Source organism: Sciurus vulgaris (assembly GCF_902686455.1).
Source record: "Sciurus vulgaris genome assembly, chromosome: 2".
NCBI lineage: Eukaryota > Metazoa > Chordata > Mammalia > Rodentia > Sciuridae > Sciurus > Sciurus vulgaris.
Genome location: NC_136462.1, coordinates 174,679,048 through 174,703,236, shown reverse-complemented (window position 1 = coordinate 174,703,236; position 24,189 = coordinate 174,679,048). Strand labels below are relative to the sequence as shown.

The following is a 24,189-nucleotide window of genomic DNA, read 5'->3' as shown; positions in this document are numbered from 1 at the left end:
ATCTATGAGTCATATAAAAATGAGAACTATATGAGGGAAGTGGATCTACAGCCCTAAACTGGCTGAAGTTTTCATTTTTACTGACATTTTTGTTGAATTAAATATATGGGAAAGTGCTCATATCTTGTGTCCAGTTTGGTTAATATTTGGAAAGTGAATGTGCCCTTATAATCACTACCCAGATTGAGGCACAGAACGTGACTGTTTCCCAGAGCTCCACGTCCCTCCAGTCATTATCTCCCGAGGATAACCACCATTCTGACTTGTAACTGTGCAGAACAGCTTGCCTAGATTTGTACCTTTTTTTCCCCCTTTATTATCTTTTTTCTTTTGTGTGTGTTGCTGGGGTCTGAACTCAGACCAGAGGCTCTTGACCACTGAGTTACATCCCTAGACTTTTTTTTTGCTTTATTTAGTTTTTGAGCCAGGATCTTGCTAAGTTGCTGAGGCTAGCCTCAATCTTGCCACTCACCTGCCTCAGTCTCCAACATTCCTGGATTAGAGGTGGGTGCCTCCATGCCTGGCCAATTTGTACCCTTTCTGCTAAATAAATCATATGGGGTCTACCTTTTTTTTTTTTTTTTTTGACCAGGAATTGAGCCCAGGTGTCCTTTACCACTGAGCCATATCCCCAGTATTTTTTATTTTTAATTTTGAGACAGTCTGGTTAAGTTGCTTAGGGACTCACTAAATTGCTGAGGCTGGCCTCAAACTTGCAATCCTCCTGCCTCAGCATCTCAAGTTCCTGGGATTATAAGCATGCAACATCATGCCCAGCTGGTGTCCACATTTTTGTGACTAGTTTTTTTTTTTTTTTCTCAACATTATGACTGTGAGGTTTGTCCATATGTTCTTTTTCATTGTCATAGAGTATTCTACCAAACAAATATACACATGCATTTATCCATTCCATAACTGACAAGTATTTGGGTAGTTTCCAGCTTGGAACAATAAGAATAAAACTATTCAGAACATTTCACATGTGTCTTTTGGTGACTAATGACCCTCATTTCACCCAGGTATGTATCAGGAGTAGAACTGCTGGATCACAGCAGTGTGGCTGGCTGAGTAAGTATTGCTGGGCTGGCTGGTTAGATGTTTCCATAATGCCCAACAGAGTCCCTGAAGTGTGTCCTGGATCTAGAACAGGTCAGTGGCCAAGGAGAAAGGATCCCCCATAAGCAGCCCTCTGCAAAACCATCAGGTGAGACTTCCACCAGGCCGAGGAAGCTTTTCATGGTGTCAGCTCTTTTGGGTCCTCCATAGTCCTCCAGAGTAGCAAGTGGTTCAGGCCAGCCTGTTACTACTGTCTCCTCCATGCACCTTATATAAGGTCAGCCTCTGGTGGTCTGCAACTTGGTGTAGACTCACTGTCTAAGGGGTGGACAGAGGTCAGACACCTGTGTTCCAGATGTCAGGTTCCTCACCCCCAAACTTAAGTCCTCTGCCAGTTCTCTGCTGTAATCAGCTGGCAAATATGAGACCTGGCTGAGAGTGATAGGAACTGAGGATCAGGAACTCAGCCAACAACACTCAACATCACTCCCCAGCCTTGTGGCTGAGGCCCCACACTGCATCTGGGCCCATCCCTCCACCTACAGATACATTTAAGTGTTATACCCATGGTCAAAATGCCCACATGCCTTGGACAGCCCCCCTCCTCAGGGTCCTATGCCCAAGGGCTCAGAATGTACTTTCTCAGGGGATTCTGTCTTCAGGATCCCTGCTTGGGACTCTCTGCCCTATCTTTCATTTCCTATCACAAGAAGTGTGTTCAGGTCTCTTCAGTCCTGCCTTGTTTCTGCCCTTGAAGTGAAGAGGGACGTCATAAGCTAGATGTACCCCATGGGAGATATCACCACTGCTGGAAGACCTTCATAATGGTTCAAGAGGACAGCTGAATGCCAATGGGCAGCCTGAGCAGGAAGCCATTCCCCTAAGGTTTGGGCCTGAATACATTTGGAATGGGGGTGGAGGTGAGGTGATTCTAGACTAAGGGAATCTACAGCCAGTGTAGAGGGGCTCTGCAGCACAAAACACTGAGACATACCTGGGGAGGCTCAAGTAGTTCACCTGCCAAGAAGTGAAGGAGTGTGCACCTTCAATTGGGGGGAAGACTGCAAGGCAGGCAGTAGGCTCTGGCAGACTTCATGGGACCTGTTTTAGTCAGCTTTTCCGCTGCTGTGACTAAAAGGATCTGACCAACACAACTGTAGAGGAGGAAGAGCTTATTTGAGGGCTCACGGTTTCAGAGGTCTGAATCCATAGACGGCTGGCTCCATTCCTCAGGGTTTGAGATGAGGATGAACATCATGGCAAAAAGTGTGGCAGAGGGAAGCAGTTCACATCATCAGAAGCAGAGAAAGTCTCCACTCTCCAGATACAAAATATATGCCCCAAAGCCACGCCTCAATTCCAATCTCCTCCAGCCACACCAAACCACTTCAGTTACCACTCAGTTAATCCCTACCGGGGGATTAAATCCCTGATTGGGTTAAGACTTTTACAACCCAATCATTTCTCCTCTGAACCTTCTTGCATTGTCTCACATGTGAGCTTTTGGGGTACGCCTCATATCCAAACCATAACAGAATCCCAAATATTTCTGGACCATGTCTCTAGGGTGAGGTCTTCACCTGGCTCTGGAGGCTGGTATCTAACAGTGCCCATTTCAAGTTTAATGTATAAATCTCTTCATTGTACACTTGATGGCCTCTCTCCAAGGAGTCAAGCAGGAATCCTGCTCGAAGTGTGCCATGGAAAGAAAAGAAAAAAAAAAAAAAAAAAAGTCTTACTAAGCGCTGGACCCGGCTGTCACTATATTATGGAACTTCACTGGGGCCCAATGGAAGCTGACCTGCCAGAAAAATACAGTTGTGACAGAATTGGGATCAGAGTTCAAATCTTTCTATGCCAAACTCTGCCCCAGACTTAACTGGCTCAACGAACCCACAACTCCGGAATCCGCGCAAAATTGCCTATGTATACTTATTTCCCCGTAAAATCATAATTTTCAGGGCCATTGATCCTCACACAGTGGCCAGTGTATAAAGTCAAACCAGCAACCTCGGGGTCACAGAGACGCAGAGGTTGGCAGGCGACTAGGGAGTCTGCACTCCGCGCTCTCTGCGTCTCCTGGGAAAGCAAGCGCACTGGTGGCTGTCGGGGCGCCGCGCCCCCTCGCGGCCACCGGGGTCGGTGGCCAGGGGCGAGGCTGGGTCAGGGCTTCCAGCCTGGCATCGCATGCCCGCACCAGTGCTCGCTTGCGTGGCTCCCACGGAGAACTCAGGCCGCCGGCTCGTTGGGAAAACTGTGAAGCCTGCCCGCGCCCAGGCGTGAGGGTCGTAAAACACCGCAGAACCCAAAGCAACCCACTGTACGCAAGGGCCCCGCCCACTCCGGCCCGCGGCGCTCTTGCTCGCGCCCGCCCCCGGCGTGCGCAGGCGCCCACGGATCGCGAGTCCGCCATTGTACGCCCACCGCCGCGTTGGGCTCCCAGTTAGAAGTCCGCAGCTGGGAGGGAAGACTGAATGCTACGCCTCGACGACAGCGTCCTAGTACTGCAGGGGCAGCACATTCAGAACTGAAAACCCGCTCGACGCCAGGCTGATTGGAATAAGGAACTACAACCCCCAAAGTGCATTGCGCTGCAGGGTTGCGGGAAGCAGTGACGTAAGGCGTATTGGCCGCTACCATTATTCTGGTGAGGGGCGAGCGGGGGGACGCGGTGGCTCAGGCTGATGACGTGCTCTGCCTGCCGATGGAGGCTCGCCGGTCAGCGCTGGGGAACGAGGATTCAGTTCTCCAAGTACCTTTGCGATCCTTCTGTTTGACCATTTCAAATTGACTTTCTATTTAGCGTTAAGAATGACTACCTGCTGATTGCACCTGCTGCCTTTCAACCCTCGGGCCGGCCAGTGAACTAGCCAGATATTATTATTATTATTATTATTATTATTATTATTATTATTATTATTATTATTATTATTATTATTATTACTACTACTACTACTACTACTTATTTTGAAATATTCGAGTCCCATATACTCTTGTTTGTTTGCTTTGGTACTGGGGATTGAACCCAGGGTCGCTCTACCACTGAGTTACATCCCCCCCCTTCCTATTTTTCATTTTGAGATAGGGTCCCCCTAAGTCGCAGAGATTGGCCTTGAACTTGTGATCCTCCTGCCTCAGCCTCCTGAGTCGCTGGGTTTATAGGCGTATGCCACCTCACCTAGCTTCCCGTACATTCGTTGATAAGACCCACCTGTCTTAACATCTTTTGTCCCATTTGCTTTATCATTTATTCTCCATGCACCTATTCTGCCCGCTGCTCCCCCCTTTTCATTTAGCTGCAGGTGGTGCTTCTTTACCTCTTTATTTAAAGGTATGTCTCTGTGTATTTTTTTCTAAAAACAAGGACATACTCCTACATTTAAAACCAGGTAACATTGACCAAGACCATTTTCTAACCCATAGTCTATATTTAAATGTTTCCAGTCGTCCTAGTAATGCCCCATGTGGAAATTTTCTTTTTCTTGGTCCAGAATGCAGTTCAGGAGCCTGTGTTGCATTTAGCTGTCAGTTTTCTTTAGTTTCCTTCAGTCTGAAGTGGCTCCTGAGGTTTTCCTGGACTCCCAAGACCTTGACTCTTTTGCAGATTCTTGGCCAGTTATTTTGAACTAGGTTTGGGGTATCTGATTTCTTCACCACTAGATCCTGTTATGTGATGCTGACTAGGCATCACAGTGGCTGGGGTAGGTGTTGGGTGGGTGAGGAGGATCATTGTCCGTCCACACTGGCCTCTGGGACCTACTCCCAAATGCTGCTAGGTACCTTCCCAAACTGGGTTTTCTCTCTCTCCCAGGTCTTTGGCTTTCCTGAAGCACCCACCACAGAGCCATGGTCCATGCCTTCCTCATCCATACCTTGAGGGCCCCAAATGTGGAGGATACTGGCCTTTGTCGAGTGCTCTATTCCTGTGTCTTTGGTGCTGAGAAATCACTTGATGATCCTCGACCACATGGTGCAGAGAGAGACAGGCTTCTCCGCAAGGAGCAGATTTTGGCAGTGGCCAGGTAACCACATAGCCCAACTCCAGGCTTCATCGAGCGCATGGCTGATTGTGAAAGGCACTTGGGAACATGCAGCAACACAGGAGGGCTAAGAAGTGATGAGAATATTTTGGAGTGTTTTTCTCAGAGTCTTCCACAGTTGTTAAAAGTGTTAATATGAAAGAGGGTTGAAGAGGGTTGGGAGTTATAGCTCAGTGGTAGAGCATTTGCCTAGCATGCGCAAGGCCCTGACTTCAAACCCCATCACTGCAAAAAAAGAGAGGGAGGTTTAAAGAAATAATAATAATGCTATTATAACCATTATTATAGTTAGCATTTATTTAGCCTGTATGTGCTAAGCATTTGTTTTGCACATTTCACAGATATTATTAATTCATCTAATTGTTGTAACAGTCTTTTGAGTTAGCTACAGTTGTTACCGCCACCTTACACATGAGTTAGCTGAGGTACACAATGTTTAAGGAACTTAACTTGCCCAAGGTTATGCAGCTGGAAAATGGCACAGCTGAGATTTGAGTGTAAGCAAGCAGACCACAGTGCAGATTCAGCACACTTCGTAGTGCAGGACTTCTCAGAACCATTATTGTGCCTGTAGACTTTATGCATCTCTAAGAAAGAAAGAATATGGTACTTGGGAATTGTTTATACTAAGATTCTTCTGAATGTTTGGGTTCAGAGCACAGTTTGGAAAACAGTATTCCAAACTGAAGTGGCTATCCTTGGACCTTCCCATCCCAGACCAGTTACCAGAGTTTCTGGCCCCCTCTGCATTCCAGGGTGGAAATTGCTTTTCTGGGTTACCTTTACTGATTCCTGCCAGCCTCTTGTTCTTGACCTTCCCCTCCCTCCTTGTAACACAGAAAACCAAACAAATGTCTTCACTATTTTATTATTTTGGTCCTGGGGATTGAACCCAGGGCCTTGCACATGCTAATTACATACTCTGCCACTGAGCTATACCCCAGCCCCAACAAATTCCTCTAAAACCAGACTGTGCATGACCCAAATTAGAAGGCAATTCAGGAAGATCATAGGGAGTTTTCTAAAGCCTTGACCTCAAATGGAAGGCTCCTTTTTACTTGGAGAAGGTTGTAGGATGGGTGAAGGTAGAGAGGTTGGGCAATGGCATTTATTTTCTTTATCAAGGCCTCTGTGAAGCAGGCAGCTTCTTCCCCTGGGGCCCTTTTTCAGCTGAAGAAGCTGTGTGGCTGTCTCTTGGCCACAGTGTAGTAAAATGTTCCAGGGCCCAGAGGCTGGGCCTGGATTCCCATGTGAAGTCACACTTCCTTGCTCTGTAGCACTGGGGAGGTCACTTAGTCTATCTGTACCTCAGTTTCCTCACTTGAGATATGGGAATAATGGTAGTTCCCAGCTCCAGGGTAGTCATGAGGATGACAGAAGTTTGGCCTCACAGACCTGTCACACACCAGCCTGACCTGCCTCTTCTCCCCAGGCAGGTGGAGTCAATGTGCCAGCTGCAGCAGCAGGCTTCTGGCCGACCTCCAGCAGACCTGCAGTCTCAGTCCTCAGACGAGCCTGTGCCCCTACAGGAGGCCCCACGAGGGGCCTTCCGCCTGGCAGCAGGGGACCCTTTCCAGGAGCCGAGAACAGTGGTGTGGCTGGGCGTGCTTTCGTTAGGCTTTGCCCTGGTGCTGGATGCCCATGACAACCTGCTGCTGGCCGAGAGTACCCTCCGGCTTCTGGCCCGCCTCCTCCTTGACCACCTCCGGCTGCTGACCCCTGGCACCAACCTCCTGCTGCGGGCCGACCGCATTGAAGGCATCCTTACCCGCTTTCTACCCCATGGTCAGCTGCTTTTCCTTAATGATCACTTTGTCCAGGGTCTGGAGAAGGAGTTCAGTGCTGCCTGGCCCCGCTGACCCCTCATTGGAATGGGGCTCCTGAGAGGACAGGGAAGGAATACAGTGATTAGACACATAGCCAGGGGAAGCTTGGCATCTGCCTCCTGCCTGACCTGTTTCTTGCTCTGATATGCTGCCATACCAGGACACATGAATGGGATAAGCTGGCAGAAAGGGGACTGATGAGAGGGTAGAAATGGGACTGTGCCTGTTCTCAGGTCACCAGAATCACAGAACATCCTGAGCCTAGAACTGCCACGTGACTTACACAGACCACTGAGGTCAGTCAGACATGTCCTAGACCCTGCCTTCCTCAAGCCTCATTAGCTGCCTGAAACCTAGTACACCTTCTCCTTTGAAAGTTCCAGTCATTGCAGACCCTCCTCATGGTGGGGAAGCTGGGCCCACACCCTGGCAGGCCCTGGCCCCTTACCTTTGCACCTATTTAGGCATCATCATTGGAGATTTTGTTAGCAAGGGCCTGCTCTCCATCTAGCTCCACCTCAGTTCAGAAACACTGTTCAGCAGGGGCATTCTATAGCCCCCTGTGTGCCAAGTCCTAACCTATCAGGTAGAGTTAAGATGCAGCATTTGGGCTAGGCACAGTGACTTGGGAGACTGAGGCAGGAGAATCACGAGTTCAAAGCCAGCCCAAGCAAAAGCAAGGCCCTAAGCAACTTAATGAGATCCTGTCTCTAAACAAAATACAAAATAAGGCTACAGATGTGGCTCAGTGGTCGAGTGCCCCTGAGTTGAATCTCCAGTATCCCCCCCCTCAAAAAAAAAAAAAAGATAAGGCATTTGGGAGGTCTGGCTTGGTTGACCTTGTCTTTCTTGTTTTGTATTAAAACTGTTGACTGTGTGACCTTACTCTTTGTGAGTTTTAGACACATTCTGCTCCTGCAAGTGAGTGCCTCTCAGGATGGCCTGTGAGCTGGGAGTCTGCACTTCCTGCTCAAGGAGCTCCCAAGAGGTTCCTTGACAGGCTCTATCTCTTGTCCCCCTCTTCACCTGCACCCTTCACTAGTGGCAGGTCAGTGTGGGCCTGAGGAGAGCCTGAGACAAGTAGGTGCAAGTGACATATGAGAGGTGATCCTAGGAAAAGGAATGGGAGGCAGCCCATCAGTCACGACTGGGTCGGGAGTTTAGTGCTTAGTATGGGGGCCAGTGTACAGCAGTCATCTCTGAATTACCTCATTTGAAGGGTGGGGGCCATGGGTGTTTGCCCACTCCCTTTAGTCTTCACTTGTCATCTGAAGGTGTGTAAATTCCTTGGCTCTTTCTGCCCTCAGATAGTGGAGCTGAGCCTGCCTGCACTGAGGAGGCCCAAAATATATATGGATGAGCCACCAAACACCAGTTGTTAGGAGGTCTTTTTAATCAGCAGCTTCTAGCAATGGCCTAAAATTATTCAGTTAAATAAAGAAAAATAGTTAATTGTTTTCATGATCTGCTTGTTGCTATAAAGACAAAGCTTTCTTAGTGTGGGCAGAACGGGCCTCTTGAGTGGTCAGGGTGCAGATGACCCTGTCCATCTCATGCTTGCCATGCATCAGTTGCCCTTGGCCACCCAGGATGAATTCACCCACATGCCTTTAGGAGCAGACATGATCAGCCCTTCCGAGTCTGCAGCCAAGGCCACCAGCCTTGCTATCTACTTCCACTGTCACCAGTGATAATCTTGGTGGAGTGGCTTTATTCTCACAAGAACAGGGCCTCTGGCCTTGGGGGAAGATCCCAAGCTTGCCTGATCTGAATTGTTTCTATTTTTCAAACTGAACTTGGAGAGATTGGGACCCTTCTCCCTTGGAAGTTGATGTTAGGTGTGTTTGGTGACCTTGGTCCCCATCCAGTGGAGCAAACTGATCCATAGAGAATGGTGGAGACACACCCTAGGTCTACTGAGCCCCTGGTTCTTGTTCTGGCTGCCCAGTTACTACCAGGGTTTCCGTCACCCCCTGAGCTTACCCATTGCCCTTTCTGCATTTTCACAGCATTTTTTGGTCAGGGAGTTTGTACTGGAGATTGAACCCAGAGGCATTTTCCCACTGAGCTACATCCCCAGCCCTCTTTTATTTTTTGACCTCACTAAATTGCTGAGGGTAGCCTCAAATTTGCAATCCTGCTTCATCCTCCTGAGTTGCTGGGATTACAGGTATGTACAGTGCTCCTGGTTCTTTACCACTTTTGCCCCAATGCCTCTGGCCAGGTTTCCACCATAACTTGTGCTCATCTCACGTTTATCAGGTCTGCCTTGGGCCTGGCACCCTGCTAGGTGCTGGGCAGGCTGCAGAGATGCCCCCAGGTTCCAGGTGAGACTTAGAGCAGCATGGGATGATGCTCAGAAGTGCTTTTAGGGCTGGGGTTGTGGCTCAATGGTAGAGCGCTCGCTTCACTTGTGAGGTGCTGGGTTTGATTCTCAGCACCACATATAAATGAATAAAATAAGGGTCCATCAGCAACTAAAAAAAATTTTAAATGCTTTTAAATATTCAAAGGAGGAAGAGGAGGGGGCACATTTTAGTGTGAAAGACCTAGTGAAGGAGTCAGAATTTAAAATTAAGATTGCTACAGAAGTAAACTCGCTTCTCCAAGCCTCCTGCCTGTCTTCTTCCTGTCCTAGGAACCTGGGTCAGACCCCACACCCCTTGACCTCTTGAGAACTGGAGACATTGAGCAGCTAGTATTGAATCCAGGGTACAGTGAATCCTGTGACAACAGGAAAATGGCAGCAGGGAAGTGGAGCCCCATATGGAGAAGGAAGTCACTGCTTTCAGGCCAGGACACGGTGTGACTGGGTAGTGTGGATCACTGGAGGCATAGGGGATGTTTGACGGTCCTGGATCATCACATCTCCTTCAGGACAGTTATTTTTCCTAGACTGGTGACAGCAGACTACTGTCCAGCAACCCCCAAGACTCAGTCCTTTTCTTTAAACACTTGTTCGTATATTTTATTGTAAACACAGATACTGTTTATCAGATGCAACATTCAGTTACCCCTTAATTAAAGCTCTGTATATTTATGCAATTTAAGTGACCTTGATTTTTTTTTCATTTTTGAATAGATTTTTTTTAAATGGGATTGAATCCAGGGCCACTTTACAATGAACTATATTCCAAGTCCTTATTGCTTATTTTGCTGAGGGCCTCACTACGCTGCAAAGGCTGTGTGGTAACTTGGGCTCCTCCTACTTCAGCCTCCTGAGTTGCTGGGTTTACTGGCATGTGCCATCATGCCCAACTAATACACTTTTCTAAGAGCAATTTTACATTCACAGCAAAATTGAACAGGAAGTACAGAGAGTTCCCACATATTCCCTGCCCTCACACATGCATAGCTTCTCATTATCAAGTCCTGCCTAGAGTGGGTACATTTGTTATCCTTATCGAGCTTGCCCTGACACATCAGCATCACCCCAAATCCGTAATTTACATTAGCATTCACTCTTGGCATAGTGCTTTCTACACTACAAGTTTTGACATGTGTGCAGTGACATGCATCCATCATGTAGTATACAGCGTAGTTTCATTGCCCTAAAACTGTCCAGTGCTGTGCCTGTCATTCCTTCTTTCCACTAACTCTTGGCAACTTCTGATCTTTTTACCCTCTCCTTGGGTTTATCATTTTCAAATGTCATGTAGTTGGGACCATACTAGCTTTTTCACATTGGCTTCTCTCATGTAGTAATATGCATTAAATTTCCTTCATGTCTTCTCATGACTTGTTAGCTCATTTTTTAAAATTGCTGGCTAATATCCCATCCTATACATCAACCACAGTTTATCCATCTGGCTACCAAAGGACTCTTGGTTGCTTCCAAGTTTGGCAATTACAAATAAAGCTGCTCTACACATTCATTTTCGTGGGAATATAAAATTTCAGTTCATTTGAGTGGATACCAAAGAATGTGATAGTAACAGTATGTTCAGTTTTTTTTTAATTTTTAAAAAATTATTGATTGACCTTAATTTATTTACTCACATGTGGTGCTGAAAATCGAATCCAGTGTCTCACACATTCTAGGCAAGTTCTCTAGCACTGTGCCACAACCCTGCCCTGTGTTCAGTTTTGTAGGAGATTGCCAGATTGTCTCTGAAGTGGCAGTACCATTTTGCATTCTTATCACTGACAGTACCAGAGGTCCTGTTGTTCATCGTCCTTGCCAGCATTTGATGTTGATGTTGTCAGTGTTTGGACTTCGTCCATTCTAATAAGTGTGAAATGATATCTCCTTGCTTTAATTTGCAATTCCCTAATGACATAATGTTGAACATCTTTTATGTATTTAATTTGCCACCTGTATACTTTTTTTTTTTTTTTTTTTTTTTTTTTTTTTGCGTTCAAACAGCATGTTTATTTGTCAGGGGAGGAGACAGCCAGAGTCTATCCTAAAGGATTACTTCTCAAATTAGGGACAACCAGCAATTTGAAGTTCCAGTAGCCTGGCCCCGGGGGAAAGAACCAAGAGCATTTATCAGCTGCCTAACACCAAAAACCTAAGCTACAGCTGTGAAAATTCCTTCTTTTTGGACAGAAAGGTTATTAAAGAGCTGGAATCACCAGAAGTCCAGCTCAGTGGTTCTCAGAAGGGAAGCAGTATGGCCCCCTGCTGGTGTGCTAGGAAATGGGATGGAAGGGATATTTTGGGTTCTGGGGAACACTATTAGCAATTAACAGATAGGGTCAGGGATGCTCAATATCTAGTAAAAACTGTCCTACCCTAAATTCCAGTGGTGTTCCTGGTAATCTTATTTGCAGCCCCCTCTAGCCAACACTGATGGCCTGTCATGAGGCATGAGCAACTGTCCAGAGCCCCGAAACCAGAGGGTTTCAGAGACATAAAAGCTAGCTACTGTCTCGAATCCTCACTTTTGCTGAAACAGGTGAGCTGAAGCTAGTTTATGGTTAGCACATCACTTTGGATCTCTTGGCTTATCTGAGTCTGTAAATCACTCAGCTTCTTCTTTAATCCAGAGAGGGCCAAGAGGACAATGGTTTCAGGGTGCAGAGAACCACAGGACTCCACGTTGTAGTAAAACCTTTCTGGCTCACCATTGGGGTCATAGGGAGCCTGTGACTCATCCTCATCCAGCTCTGAATATTCACTCTTTGGCCACTCCTCAGGCTTGGGGTACACTGTGTGCCTCAGGGCATTGTCTGGATCATATTCAAAAGCCACCCCTGCAATGGGGTTCCACTTGGCATGTTCCTTGCCAAAGCCCTTTTTGGCATAGGCTCGAAGTTTCAGCTCCTGGCCCTTTCTCAGCTTCACGATGAAGATGTCATCCTGCTCCACATAGTCGTTGGGGTCATTATCTTGGTTCTGGGATGTTACTGGAATGACCCAAGGGCTGTTGGAGATGATGTGCTGCGTCTGGTCTTCATTGCACCACAAGTCGAGGGTGACCTCCACGGAGCACTCAGGGCAGAACTCGTCACACGTGCAGTCCTCAGAGTACCACAGCTTGTCCACAATGTCATCACTAGTGAGGGGAATTAGTCCAAGCCTGTGAGCAATGAACTCATCATGAAGGACTGAGGAATTGGCATCAGTCTGAACCCAGTCAATAGCTATTATGGGCACCTCGGCGATGAAGACTCTCCAAATAGAATTGGCCACTGCCAAGTCAGTATTCTCAATGATGAGCTTGATGTTCTTGTCTGTGAGCTCAGTGATCCGCACTGTGGGCTGGTTGGCGGGCGGCATAGCACCTCACAGCAAGTTGCCCCCTGCGTGGGCCCCGCTGCACACCTGTATACCTTCTTTGGTGAGGGGTCTGTTTGGTGAGGGGTCCTTTTTGTTGTTGTTGCTGTTTGTTTGTTGTTTTGTTTTTGGTACCACGGATTGAATTTGGGGCTCCTTAACCATTTGAGCTACATCCCCAAACCTTTTTATTTTGAGACAGGGTGTCTCACTAAGTTGCTACGGCTGGCCTCAAACCTGCTATCCTCCTGCCGCAGCCTCACAAGAAGCTGGGATTATAGGTATGTGCTACCATGCCTATCTCTTTGGCCTAATTTTTAATTGGGTTGTTTGTTTTCTTACTGTTGAGTTTTAGAGTACTTTGTATATTGTAGATAACAGTCATTTATCAAATATCTCTTTTGTAAACATTTTCCCCAGTCTGGGGCTTGTCTTCTCATTTTCTTCACATTGTCTTTCACAAAGCAGAACTTTTGTGTGTGTATATATTTATATGTGTGTATATATATACATATATATAAATATATATATATGCTTTCATATTTATTTATTTTAGTTGTCAGTAGATCTTTGTTTATTTATTTATTTATTTATTTATATGCAGTGCTGAGAATCAAACCCAGTGCCTCACATGTGCTAGGCAAGTGTCCTACCATTAAGTTATGACCCCAGCCCCAAGCAGAACTTCCTTTTTTCTTCTTCTTCTTTATGTGTGTGTGTGTGTGTGTGTGTGTGTGTGTGTGTGCACGCGCGCGCGCCCGCGCACTACCAGGGATTGACCCCAGGGGTACTTTACCACTGAGATACACCACCAACTCTTTTTTATTTTTAAAAATTTTTTTGTGGTTGTAGATAGACATCATGCCTTTATTTTATTTGTTTATTTTATTTTTTATATGGTCCCAAGGATTGAACCCAGTGTCTCACATGTGCTAGGCAAGTGCTGTTGTGGGGCGCAACTTAAGAACAGACCGATCACCACTGAGAAGTCCAAATTTGAGAGTCTTTATTAAGCTGGCCGGCTGACTGTCTCACACAATGCCCAAAAAAATGGCTATTGGGAGAACAGCCCCAACCACAGGGTTGTAGGGGTTCTTATACTAAAAATCACATTAATCGTGTCTGTTGCTATGATTCGAAATTACACATTAACATCGTGAGATCATCAACAGAGGGGGAAGTGGGTCAAAATGACCCTTACCTAGGTACAAACTAAAGAATGGTTACTAACATCCACACAATCACTGTTCACATGGTACATTGTTTAGGAGCAATAGGGATCAAAAGAGAGCAATGTTTCTTTACATAGGAATTATCATTCTGTATTGTTAAACATGTTACACTAAGTAATTGTTGATGGGTACAGAGGCGGGGTGTTCCCATGGGAGAAGCTTATTTCCTACATAACATGGAGTCTCAGAGCAAAATGGAGTCTGTTTAGTCATTTCCCTTAGAGTCTGGCCTATAACATTCTCATGGAGCCAGATCTGTTAGCCCATCATAGTGCTCTGCCACTGAGCTACAGCCCCAATCCCAGCCCCAGTTCCAGCAATCTCTCTTTTTTTTTTTTTTTTAATACTTTTTAGTTGTCAGTGGATCTTTTTTATTTTATTTATATGCGGTGCTGAGGATCGAACCCAGGGCCTTATACATGCCAGGCAAGTGCTCTACCACTAAGCCACAACTCTGGTCCAAGAACTTCTTAATGTCATTAAAGTTCTTCCTTTATGGACCATATCTTTGGTGTTTGGTGTCTAAAAAGTCATCTCTAGGGCATGTGGCTCAGTGGTAGAGTGCTTGCTTAGCATGTGTGAGGCCCTGGGTTCAATCCCCAGAAAACGAAACACAACAAAACAACCTTAAAATTGATCATTATATATTTTGTTATTAGTCCATTGTTTTTGTTACTATAATGACTATTGTGAGGTCAGATAACTTTCTCAAGAAAAGAGGTTTGTTTATCTCACAGTCTGAAGGCTTAGGGTATAGTGCTGGTATCTCTCTTATGAATTAGATCTGAAATGTCCCCCAAAAGCTTGTGTGTTCAAAGCATGGTCCCCAATGCAGCAAGGCTCAGGGGTGGGGCCTTTTGGGCAATGATTGGATCATGAAAGTTCTGCCTCATCCATCATTTGGATTAATTCATTAATAGCTAGAAGGACTATTGGAAAGTGGGATCTAGTTGGGGAAGTAGGTCACTGAGGATATGCCCTGGAAGGGTTTATCTTGTCCCTGGTCCCTTCTTTTCCCTCCCTGCTTCCTGGCTGCCATGAGCTAAGCAGCCTTACTGTGCTTTTCATTTTCTTTTCTGTTTTGTTTGGCAGTGCTGGGGATCAAACCCAGAACCCTGCACTGAGCTACATCTCCAGCCCTGATGTACCTTCCTATCCTGCTTCTGTCTTAGAGCTGGTCAACCATGAACTGAACCCTCTGAAACCATGACCCGAAATACATCTTTCCTCCTCCAAGTTGTTATTGCCAGACATTTCAGTCACAGTGATGAAAAGCTGACCAACACAATCTCAGCTCTGACGAGGCCTCATGTGGATGGCACCACAGTGTGGGAGTCCAAGCAAGAGGGAGAGATCTTGTCTCCAGACTGAAACCAAAAAGCTGGGAGGGGCCAGTAATGAACTTCCAGTAGGCCCCACCTTTTAAAGGTCCATCACCTCCCAGTATCTCCACACATGAACTCATGGGAAACAGTTCAAACCATATCCAGACCATGAGACCCCTGAGTCTCTTGATATCCCCCTAAGGGGGTTTTCTCAATCCTAATCCTCATCTGGGGTTCAAGTTATGTGTTAATCAGCTTTTTGTTGAATGTGACTGAAATCCCTGACTCTTTAGAGGAAATACCTCACTATTTTTAAAGGAAAGATTTATTTGGTCTAAGGTTTCAGAGGTTTCAGTTCATAGTTGCCTGGCTCCATTGGTTTGGGTTTGAGGTGAGGCAGAATGTCATGGCAGAAATGTGTGGCAGAAGAAGACTGTTCAGCCCTTGGCAGCCAGGAAGTGGGGAAAGAGAAAGAAAGGTTGGGGAGGGAGGGCAAGAGGGGCCAGGGACAGAAGTAGTCCCTAAGGGCAAGCCCCCAGTGACCTGCTTCCTCCATCTGTGCCCCACCTGTCTACAGTTTCAGCCACCTCCCAGTAGACCATTAAGCTATCCACTGATGAGGTCAGGGCCCTCATAATCCAATCACTCCCCAAAAGCCAAATTCTGAATATTGCTGTATTGGGGACCAAGCCTTTGATACATGAGTGTTTTGGGGATACTTTATATCCAACCCATAGAATGTTATAACTTCCAGGAGAACTTAATGTTATATTTTGTTTTCTGCATTATATAACTTGTAGCTCATACCAAGCATACAGTGTATATTGAACGAATGGATGAATGGATAAGGTGACTTTCAGGAGACACCAAAAAGCCTTTTTTTAAGTTTTTAAAAAAATTTTTTGTAGGTTTGGGGATTGAACCCCATGCCTTGTTCATGATAGGCAAGTGCTCTCCACTGAGCTATGCCCCCAGCCCCATGTAACCAACTTTTTCTTTTTCCTGGGATACATATAGAAACAACAGACTGTCTCTTATCTCTCAAGGATGATACTCCCAGGACCACAAGTTCCAGCAAAGGAGACACTCATGCAGCATCTGCACATTCCCTGCTGCAAGTGGCCTTACACCAGGCTGGCTTGCTTTCTGTGCAGCTCTTTCTATGCCACATAGGAAGGGCCTCCCCCTCAGTGTCCTGGATGAAGTTAGAGCTATGATTGGGGATTACCACAGGTCCATGTTCCTGCCCCAAGGGAATACAGGTAAAAAGGTGACCGGAACTCCTCCCCTCTCAGCAAGTCATCCCAGCTTAGTCTGGCAGAGGTCAGAGTGATGCTCTCTGTGTTCACCCCAATTAGGGCTTGGACGTGTTGATGGTCCACAGTGTTTGCAGTAGCAAAGACTCCACCTTAAGCTGGGGAGTGGGAACAGAGTGCTAGATTCCTGGGCATTGCTTGAGATTGACATTTTGTGGTACTGGGGATTAAACCCAGGGCCTCATGCATACTAAGCAGGCACTCTGCCACTGAGCTACACCCCCACCCTGGGATTGACTCTTGATGGAAAACAAAAGAACATTAAAACTCTTTGACAGCCAGGTGTGGTGGCTTGGGAGACTGAGGTAGGAGGATCACAAGTTCAAAGCCAGCCTCAGCAACTTCGTGAGTCTCTGAAGCGATTTAGCAAGATCCTCTCAAAAAATGGTTGGGGATGTAACTCACTGGTTAAGTGCCCCTGGGTTCAATCCCTGGTACCAAAAACAAAAACTATTTGACAGGGGCTGGAAGTATAGCTCAGTGGTAGAGCACTTGCCTGGCATGCACAAGTTGCTGGGTTTGATCCCCAGTAAAACACACAGACAAAAGTCCTTTCTAATACCCTTTGACAAGTCTCTGACTCTTGTGGCCCTGGAATGTCCATGTGAGTGCTCTACCACTGAGGTACACCCACAGCCCCATGTAACAATTTTTTCTTTCTCCTGGGATACAGAGAGAAACAACAGACTGTCTCTTATCTCTCAAGGATGATACTCCCAGGACCACAAGTCCCTACCAAGGCAAGTTCTATCTGAAAGAGCAACTTCTCCAAACTCAGAGAGTTAGGTGATTGACAGAAAAAAGGGTATGCAAAAATCAGTAATTTCCTGTGCCCATGAATAGGGAGTTAATATAATGAAAAGAAAGATCCCAACTAGGGTAAAGACCAAAAATACAAAATACCTGGAATCACACATAATTAGAACTATGTAGTACAGAGAAGACCAACGAACTATTCTAAAATGCTGAAACTGAAGAAAGAAGGGATGATGAAGAAGCAGATATTCGCACAGGCTCAAAGGACCTTGCCATAATTACTTATTAATTAAAAATGGGGAAGTGAAGTAGGAAGTTTACAGGCAGAAACCTGGGAGGCTCCACCTACCAAGTGATCAAAGGGAATATCCGCAGTGGTGGGACAGGCGTGTATTGCCAATCTGATGTGCAAAGGACATAGCATTACTTTGGGTGTCCAAAATGCTGCACCTGAATCTGATTGGGAGGAAACCTCAGACAAACCCAGACAGAGGGAAATGTTATGAAATATCTGGCCTGTATTCTGCAAAAATATCAAAGGTGGAGTCTTTGCTACTGCAAACACTGTAGACCCTCAACACAGCCAAGCTCTAATTGGGGTGAACACAGAGAGCATCACTCTGACCTCTGCCAGACTAAGCTGGGATGACTTGCTGAGAGGGGAGGAGTTCCGGTCACCTTTTTACCTGCATTCCCTTGGGGCAGGAACATGGACCTGTGGTAATCCCCAATCATAGCTCTAACTTCATCCAGGACACTGAGGGGGAGGCCCTTCCTATGTGGCATAGAAAGAGCTGCACAGAAAGCAAGCCAGCCTGGTGTAAGGCCACTTGCAGCAGGAAATGTGCAGATGCTGCATGAGTGTCTCCTTTGCTGGAAAGACCGAGGAGCTGCCTCAGATTAAAGGAGAGTACAGAAACCTGACAAGTCAAAGGAACTTGGATTTGGGACGATGAGACCTGGAACCCACAGACTATCTATTCTATCCATGGACAGAATTCAGAGGACTTTGGAAACTTGGATGGGGTTAAAAATCGCATCTTCTTTTATATTAATCACTAAATGAAATTAACATTTCTTTCCTTTTTTTTTTGGAAAATGTTTGCAACTTTGAGGGACAAATAATTGGCACACAATGAGCTGCTGTAAGGGTAAATAAAATGAAAGTTTATTGTTTGATAAAGAGGAGGTAGCTGCATCTCCCCTCACCTAAGGTGTCTCTTTAAAAGCTACAATAGGCCTTACTTTTTTGCCAGGAACTAGCGAAATCCCAGTCTCCAGATTTTATAGTCCTGGGTCACAGCCTTCTTACTAGAACTCTATTCATGAACTTCCCACATTAACTCAGGAGTCTCTTGTGAAGCGGATGGGAGACTATCAACAAGATGCATTCATTTGTCTCCCGGGAGATGAGAGAAGTTTCCGTTGTCTATCTTCTACTGAATAAAATGTGTGCTGAATAAAATGAAATGCTGCCTAGACTCTGTAGCCTCTTGTGAAGCACTTGTATGCTTGTTCCCCGATTGCATTCTAAATAATGCATTGTTATCTCTCTCCTGTATATTGGTGCATACGGTTCTTTTTGTTCACAGGATTCTTTTTTTTTTTAGGTACCAGGGATTGAACTAGGGTGCTTAACCACTGAGCAACATCTTCAGCCCTTTTTATTTTTAATTTTGAGACAGGGTCTCCTAAATTGCTTAGGGCCTCATTAAGTTGCTGAAGCTGGCCTCAAACTTGCAATCCTCCTGCATTGGCAGGATTCTTTATTCACCCACTACTACATATAAAGTATGCAATTTAATGAGATTTCACACGGACACACACACACGCACACACACCCATATATATATATATATACACATATATATACACATGCATATATACATACATGGTCTCCATGAAAATATTACCAAAATGAAGACAATGTATCTATCCATATGCCTTTCAAATTTTTGTAGTTTCATTTCTTTTTAAGGCCACCCATGAATGACAAAGTTGTTAGCAGAATCTGAGAACTGGTCACCAAAAGAAATCACCAATATTTTCCTACTATGTTACAGTTTATACAGATGAATTAGATTATTGTTTATATATGATACCATATGAATATTTTATTTATTTACAGAAACATTTAATAGTTTAATAATATTATTTCAATATTATGAGTGTTTTTGGTAACCTTATATATCTATGAACTTAAAAACATTATTCTTCCAAGTGCCATGGTACACACCTGTAATCCCAGCTAATTGAGAGACTGAGGCAGAAGAATTGCCAAGTTTGAGGCAAGCCTCAGCAACTTAGATCCTGTCACAAAATTTTAAAAAATTAAAAGGGCTATGGATGTATCTTTGGGTGGGGCACTCCTGGGTTCAATCCCCAGTAAGGCAAAAATTTCCCAAAAACAGAAACAAAAAATTATTATTGTGAAGGCCCATCCCTCTGAGGATCTGTGTGTGAGAACCAGGCCAGAGTAGACCAGGATTCTTCTCTGAGCCTGGATCAGTGTCATGGCCACCATCCACTAGTGGTTATTGGGCCTTTGAAATAGGCTCCTGTGGTTACAGAAGGGATTTTTTAAGTTTTATTTGTCAATTTATTAAGTTTAAAAACCAATGCAGTGCAGGTTTTTAGTATTACATGATGAAGCAACAGTATTTTTAGTACACTGAATTAAATAAAGTGTGTTACTGAGAAAAAATTAAAAAAATAAAAACATTATCTTGGCTTGTGGACTTTACCAAGGAGACACTAGCCCAAACAAAGTTACACCCATGCTCTAAAGGAACAGAGCTGTAAAAGATCCTCATGTTCTAGCTTGCGGGGACTATTCTACAGGCTGGTCCCATGTGGTCTCCCTAAAGCAGGCCAGCCAGCAGAGGCACACACAACTCCTCAAGGCTCCCTCTTCTTTCCTCCCCCGCCCCCCCCCCCCCCCCCCCCCCCCCCCCCCTTCTCTCTCTCTCCTTTCTTTGCGTGGTTCTGGGGATTGAACCCAAGGGCACTCTACCAGTGAGCTATATCCCAGCCCCCGCCCTTTTTTTTTAATATTGAGACAGAATCTCACTAAGTTGCCAAGGAACTTGAAATTCTCCTGCCTCAGCCTCCCAAGTCACTGGGACTAGAGGTGAATGTTACTGTACTAGCCTCCTCAAGACTGTTTTTAGCTCATTCTTTTTCTTTATTACTATTTTTCTTTTTTTTTTTTTCAGTGCTGGTGATTGAACCCAAGTTCTTGTACTAGGAGCTAGGCAAGTGCTCCACTGAACTATAACCCCATCCCTGTTGCTTCATTCTGAACATGAACAAAGTGCATCTGACATTTGGGAAAAGCCTGCAACAGAAAGGGAAATAGATAAGCAAACAGGGAAGAAGGTTTCAGTGGATAAACATGCAGGGAACAAATGAGAACTTTAGAAGGAAAATAGAAGAAGATGAGTGTGGTAGCACACACCTGTAATTTCAGCTACTTGGGAGGCTGAGGCAGGACTATCCCAAGTTCAAGGCCAGCCTTGAACTTAGCAAGACCCTGTCTCAAAATAAAAAATACAGAGGGACTGGGGATATAGCTCAGTTGGTAGAGTGCTTGCCTAGCATGCACAAGGCCCTGGGTTCAATCCCCAGCACCACCAAAAAGAAAAAAAAAAAAAAAGAAGGCTGAGCACCCCTGTGTTTAATCCCTAGTACTACAAAAAACATTAAAAAATAAAAGAAGAAAAAGCTATCTAATTACTTCCCTCAGAAATCAGATTCAGGATGATATCACATCGATGAAACCTGCTGAGCCATCATGAAAAAAAGACCACATGGAGCAGAGATGATCCATCAGCTGAGCCCATCCTAGAGCAGTTGTTCCCAACAGAACTGGCAACAGAACGACTGCAAAGGCATGAATGAACCCAAACAAGATCATAAGAACCACCTCGCTGAGCCCAGCCCCAAACACCAACCCACAGAATTGTGAACAAAATAATTGTTGGCTATTTAGTTAATTAATTAATTTATTTATTGGGGGCACTGGGGATTGGACCCAGGAACACATGACCACTGAGCCCTTTTTAGTTATTATTTTGAGACAGGGTCTTGTGAAGTCACTCGGGGCTTGGCTACGTTGCTGAGGCTGGCCTTGAAATTGCACTCCTCCTGCTTCAGCCTCCCAAGTTGCTGGTATTACAGAAGTGTGCCACCACTGCACCTGGCTGTGTGGTGGCTATTTCAGTTTGTTACATTTTGGGGTAGTTTAAAAGCCAACTAACACAATGTATTCCCTCTACCTCCTTGTAGGATATTTTTCAATATATTACAGAGGGAGAGAATTCATGAAATAAGGTCTGATATTTGAGGAGAGGTCATCTTTCTGCTGTCACTTTTGCTGACAACAGGACGTTATAATGCAAGGGTTGAGAACCAGTTTCAGCAGCTCGACTCAGCATCTTTACACCCTTTCTCCAGCGTCACAGAGGGTGGAGTGAGGTGGCAGCAGTGGGCTCCTCATTTCCAATTGTTTGTGAAGATGTGTTCTTGATCTCACTCCTAGTCCCTCCCACAATTTTGCAACTGACTAATTCCCTGTACTGAATTACTTACTGTGAAAAAAAGCCCCAACCATGTTAGGTGTTGGTGAGGATTGAACTGGAGTTACTGGAACTTGCAAAACACCGCTAGTGGGAGTGTCGCATGGTGCAAACACCGTGGAAGACCTCTTGGGAGCTTCTGAAAAAGCTAAACATAACTTATTGTCCAGCAATTTATTCCTAAACATATACTCAAGAGAATGAGTGCATGGTTCTATAAAAAAGTCTTATACATCAATGTTCATAGTGACTTTATTTCTGCTAGCCCAAAATCTAGAAAGTTCCCGGTGTTTAATCAAAAATAGAATGAATAGCCAGGCATGGTGGCACATGCCTTAATCCCAGAGATTTCGCGAGGCTGAGACAGGAGGATCTCAAGTTCAAAGTCAACCTCAGCAACTTAGTGAGACCCTGTCTCAAAAAAAAAAAAAAAAAAAAAAGGGCTGGGGATATAGCTCAGTGGCTAAGTACCCCTGGGTTCAATCTTCGGTAGCTAAGTAAATAAATAAATAAATAAATAAATGTAAAAAATAGAATGAATAAACAGGTATATCCACACATTAGAATACTACATAGCAATGAAAGAATACATTTGTGATACATGCAATAACATACGTGGATGTCAAAAACATTATGTTGAGTGAAAGATGCCAGACACAAAAACTGTATATATTCTATGTTTCTGTTAATATCAAAATCAAAATTACAGTGTTAGAACAGTGATTGGATAGTGATTGATAAAGAAGGAGTGTGAGGGAACTTTCTGGGAAGATGGAAATATTCTAGATTTTGATCTGGGTGCTAGGTACACAGGTATTTACTCAGCTATAATTCAAGTCTTATACTTAAGATTGATGTATTTCACTGATGATAAATTATGCTCAAGAAACCAAACCTGCTCATGCATAAAATATCTAGAATAATTTGTTTTCCTGCATTAAACACCTGATCCTGGGGGAGGGGCCCTAGAACAAGCAAGAGGGGATGAGAACAGGTAGGGCACATCAGGGAGGCAGGAAGCTGGGTCCAAGGAAGGATGTGTCTGGGGAGAAGTCCCATGCATTGGGGGGATTATTTTTTTCTATTATTTTGGAGTACTGGGGATTTAATGCAGGGGTACTTTATCACTGAGCTACATCCCCAGTCATTTTTATTTTAGGCAGAATTGCTGAGTTTCTGGGACTGGACTCAAATTAGCAATCCTCCTCTCAGCCTAGCGAATTGCTGGAATTTCAAGGTCACTACACCTATCAAGCATGTGAAGTGTAGTAACTTATTTTTCTTTTCTTTCAGTAGAAGTTGAACCCGGGGCCTCTTTACCACTGAGTCCTTTTCATTTTGAGACATGGTTCACTTAATTGTTGAGGTTGACTTCCAAGTTGCCATCTTCCTTGTCATTCTCCTGCCTTGGCCTCCCAAATTGCTGGGAATTCGAGTGGGTGCCACCACAGCAACTCTTGACATTTAATTTCAACCACATATCCTGCCTATGTGCTCATTTCCTTGCCATCCCTGCAGATCCCTGGCAACCATCTGCTGTCGATGTCAGTGGTTCTCAAGAAGGAAGGATGAGTAGCAGCCTTTGAGTGGCACGCTGCCAGTAATACAGTGCCCTAGGAAGGCCTGAGGAGGAGTCCATGCTGACCACAGGGGCTTCACAGCCCCAGAGGAGGAGCCAGCTGTGCCAGGGACCTATGGGGAACCCACATGAGCCAAGCCTGCTCCTTCTGTTTCTCCTGAGAGGTAAGGAAGTCTTCTTCCAGATCCTGTTGTATCCCAGATCTTGACTTGACCCATCTCACAAGCTGGTCAAGGAAAGGATGAGCCCAGGGAGACATGAGACTCAAAGATTCTGTACTGTTGAAAAGAAAACTCTAGAAGAAAAGACACCTGCTGGTTTTGGTGGTGTATGCTTATAATCCCAGTGACTCTGGAAGCTGAGGCAGGAGGATTACAAGTTCCAGACCAGTCTGGGCAACATAGACCTCGTCTCAAGAAAAAAAAAATAAATTAATTAATTAATTAATTAAAAGGGTTGGTAGTGTAGCTCAGTGATAGAGCATCCCTGGGTTCAATCCAAAAGAAAAAAGAATAAGACACCAGAGTGTCTGTCACCATCGTTACCCCTGAGTGATGGCTCTGAGTACAGATTTTGGTTTTCTGCTTTCCCCACCTTGCTGTATAAAACATATATACGTATGTGAGCGTGTGTGTGTGTGTGTGTGTGCGCATGCACATATGTATATGTATACATATATAGGTAAAATAACAGTATATATAAAATATTGACAGAATGAAAAACAATAGTTTAAAGAACGTGAAACATTTGAAAGGAAGTT

General features: G+C 45.0%; 2 protein-coding genes across 7 annotated transcripts; one reads left to right on the top strand and one right to left on the bottom strand.

The window, feature by feature from the left end:
- Positions 1–3,239: 3,239 nt before the first annotated feature.
- On the top strand, positions 3,240–9,967 carry AP5S1 (adaptor related protein complex 5 subunit sigma 1). Of its 6 annotated transcripts, none has more exons than XM_079127878.1 (3): positions 3,240–3,679; positions 4,868–5,078; positions 6,529–9,967. In XM_079127878.1, exons 2-3 carry the CDS (start codon positions 4,903–4,905, stop codon positions 6,953–6,955), a joined length of 603 nt encoding a protein of 200 aa, XP_078984004.1. In that variant the 5' UTR covers positions 3,240–3,679; positions 4,868–4,902; the 3' UTR covers positions 6,956–9,967. The 6 variants fall into 6 exon arrangements, with proteins under 6 accessions (XP_078984004.1, XP_078984003.1, XP_078984001.1 ...); XM_079127877.1 differs by having other exon boundaries at positions 3,240–3,703; XM_079127875.1 differs by having other exon boundaries at positions 3,241–3,672.
- LOC306654384 (DNA-directed RNA polymerase II subunit RPB3-like) lies at positions 9,953–12,662 on the bottom strand. The gene has a single exon (XM_079127872.1). The coding sequence runs from the start codon at positions 12,645–12,647 to the stop codon at positions 11,835–11,837; it is 813 nt and encodes a 270-aa protein (XP_078983998.1). The 5' UTR covers positions 12,648–12,662; the 3' UTR covers positions 9,953–11,834.
- Positions 12,663–24,189: the final 11,527 nt, after the last annotated feature.

Bases quoted from the DNA above. Each gene is read 5' to 3' on its own strand.
- LOC306654384 (XM_079127872.1), bottom strand. From the start codon at position 12,647: ATGCCGCCCGCCAACCAGCCCACAGTGCGGATCACTGAGCTCACAGAC.
- AP5S1 (XM_079127878.1), top strand. From the start codon at position 4,903: ATGGTCCATGCCTTCCTCATCCATACCTTGAGGGCCCCAAATGTGGAG. The intron at 5,079-6,528 runs GTAACCACATAG...TCTTCTCCCCAG, and splicing joins CAGATTTTGGCAGTGGCCAG to GCAGGTGGAGTCAATGTGCC.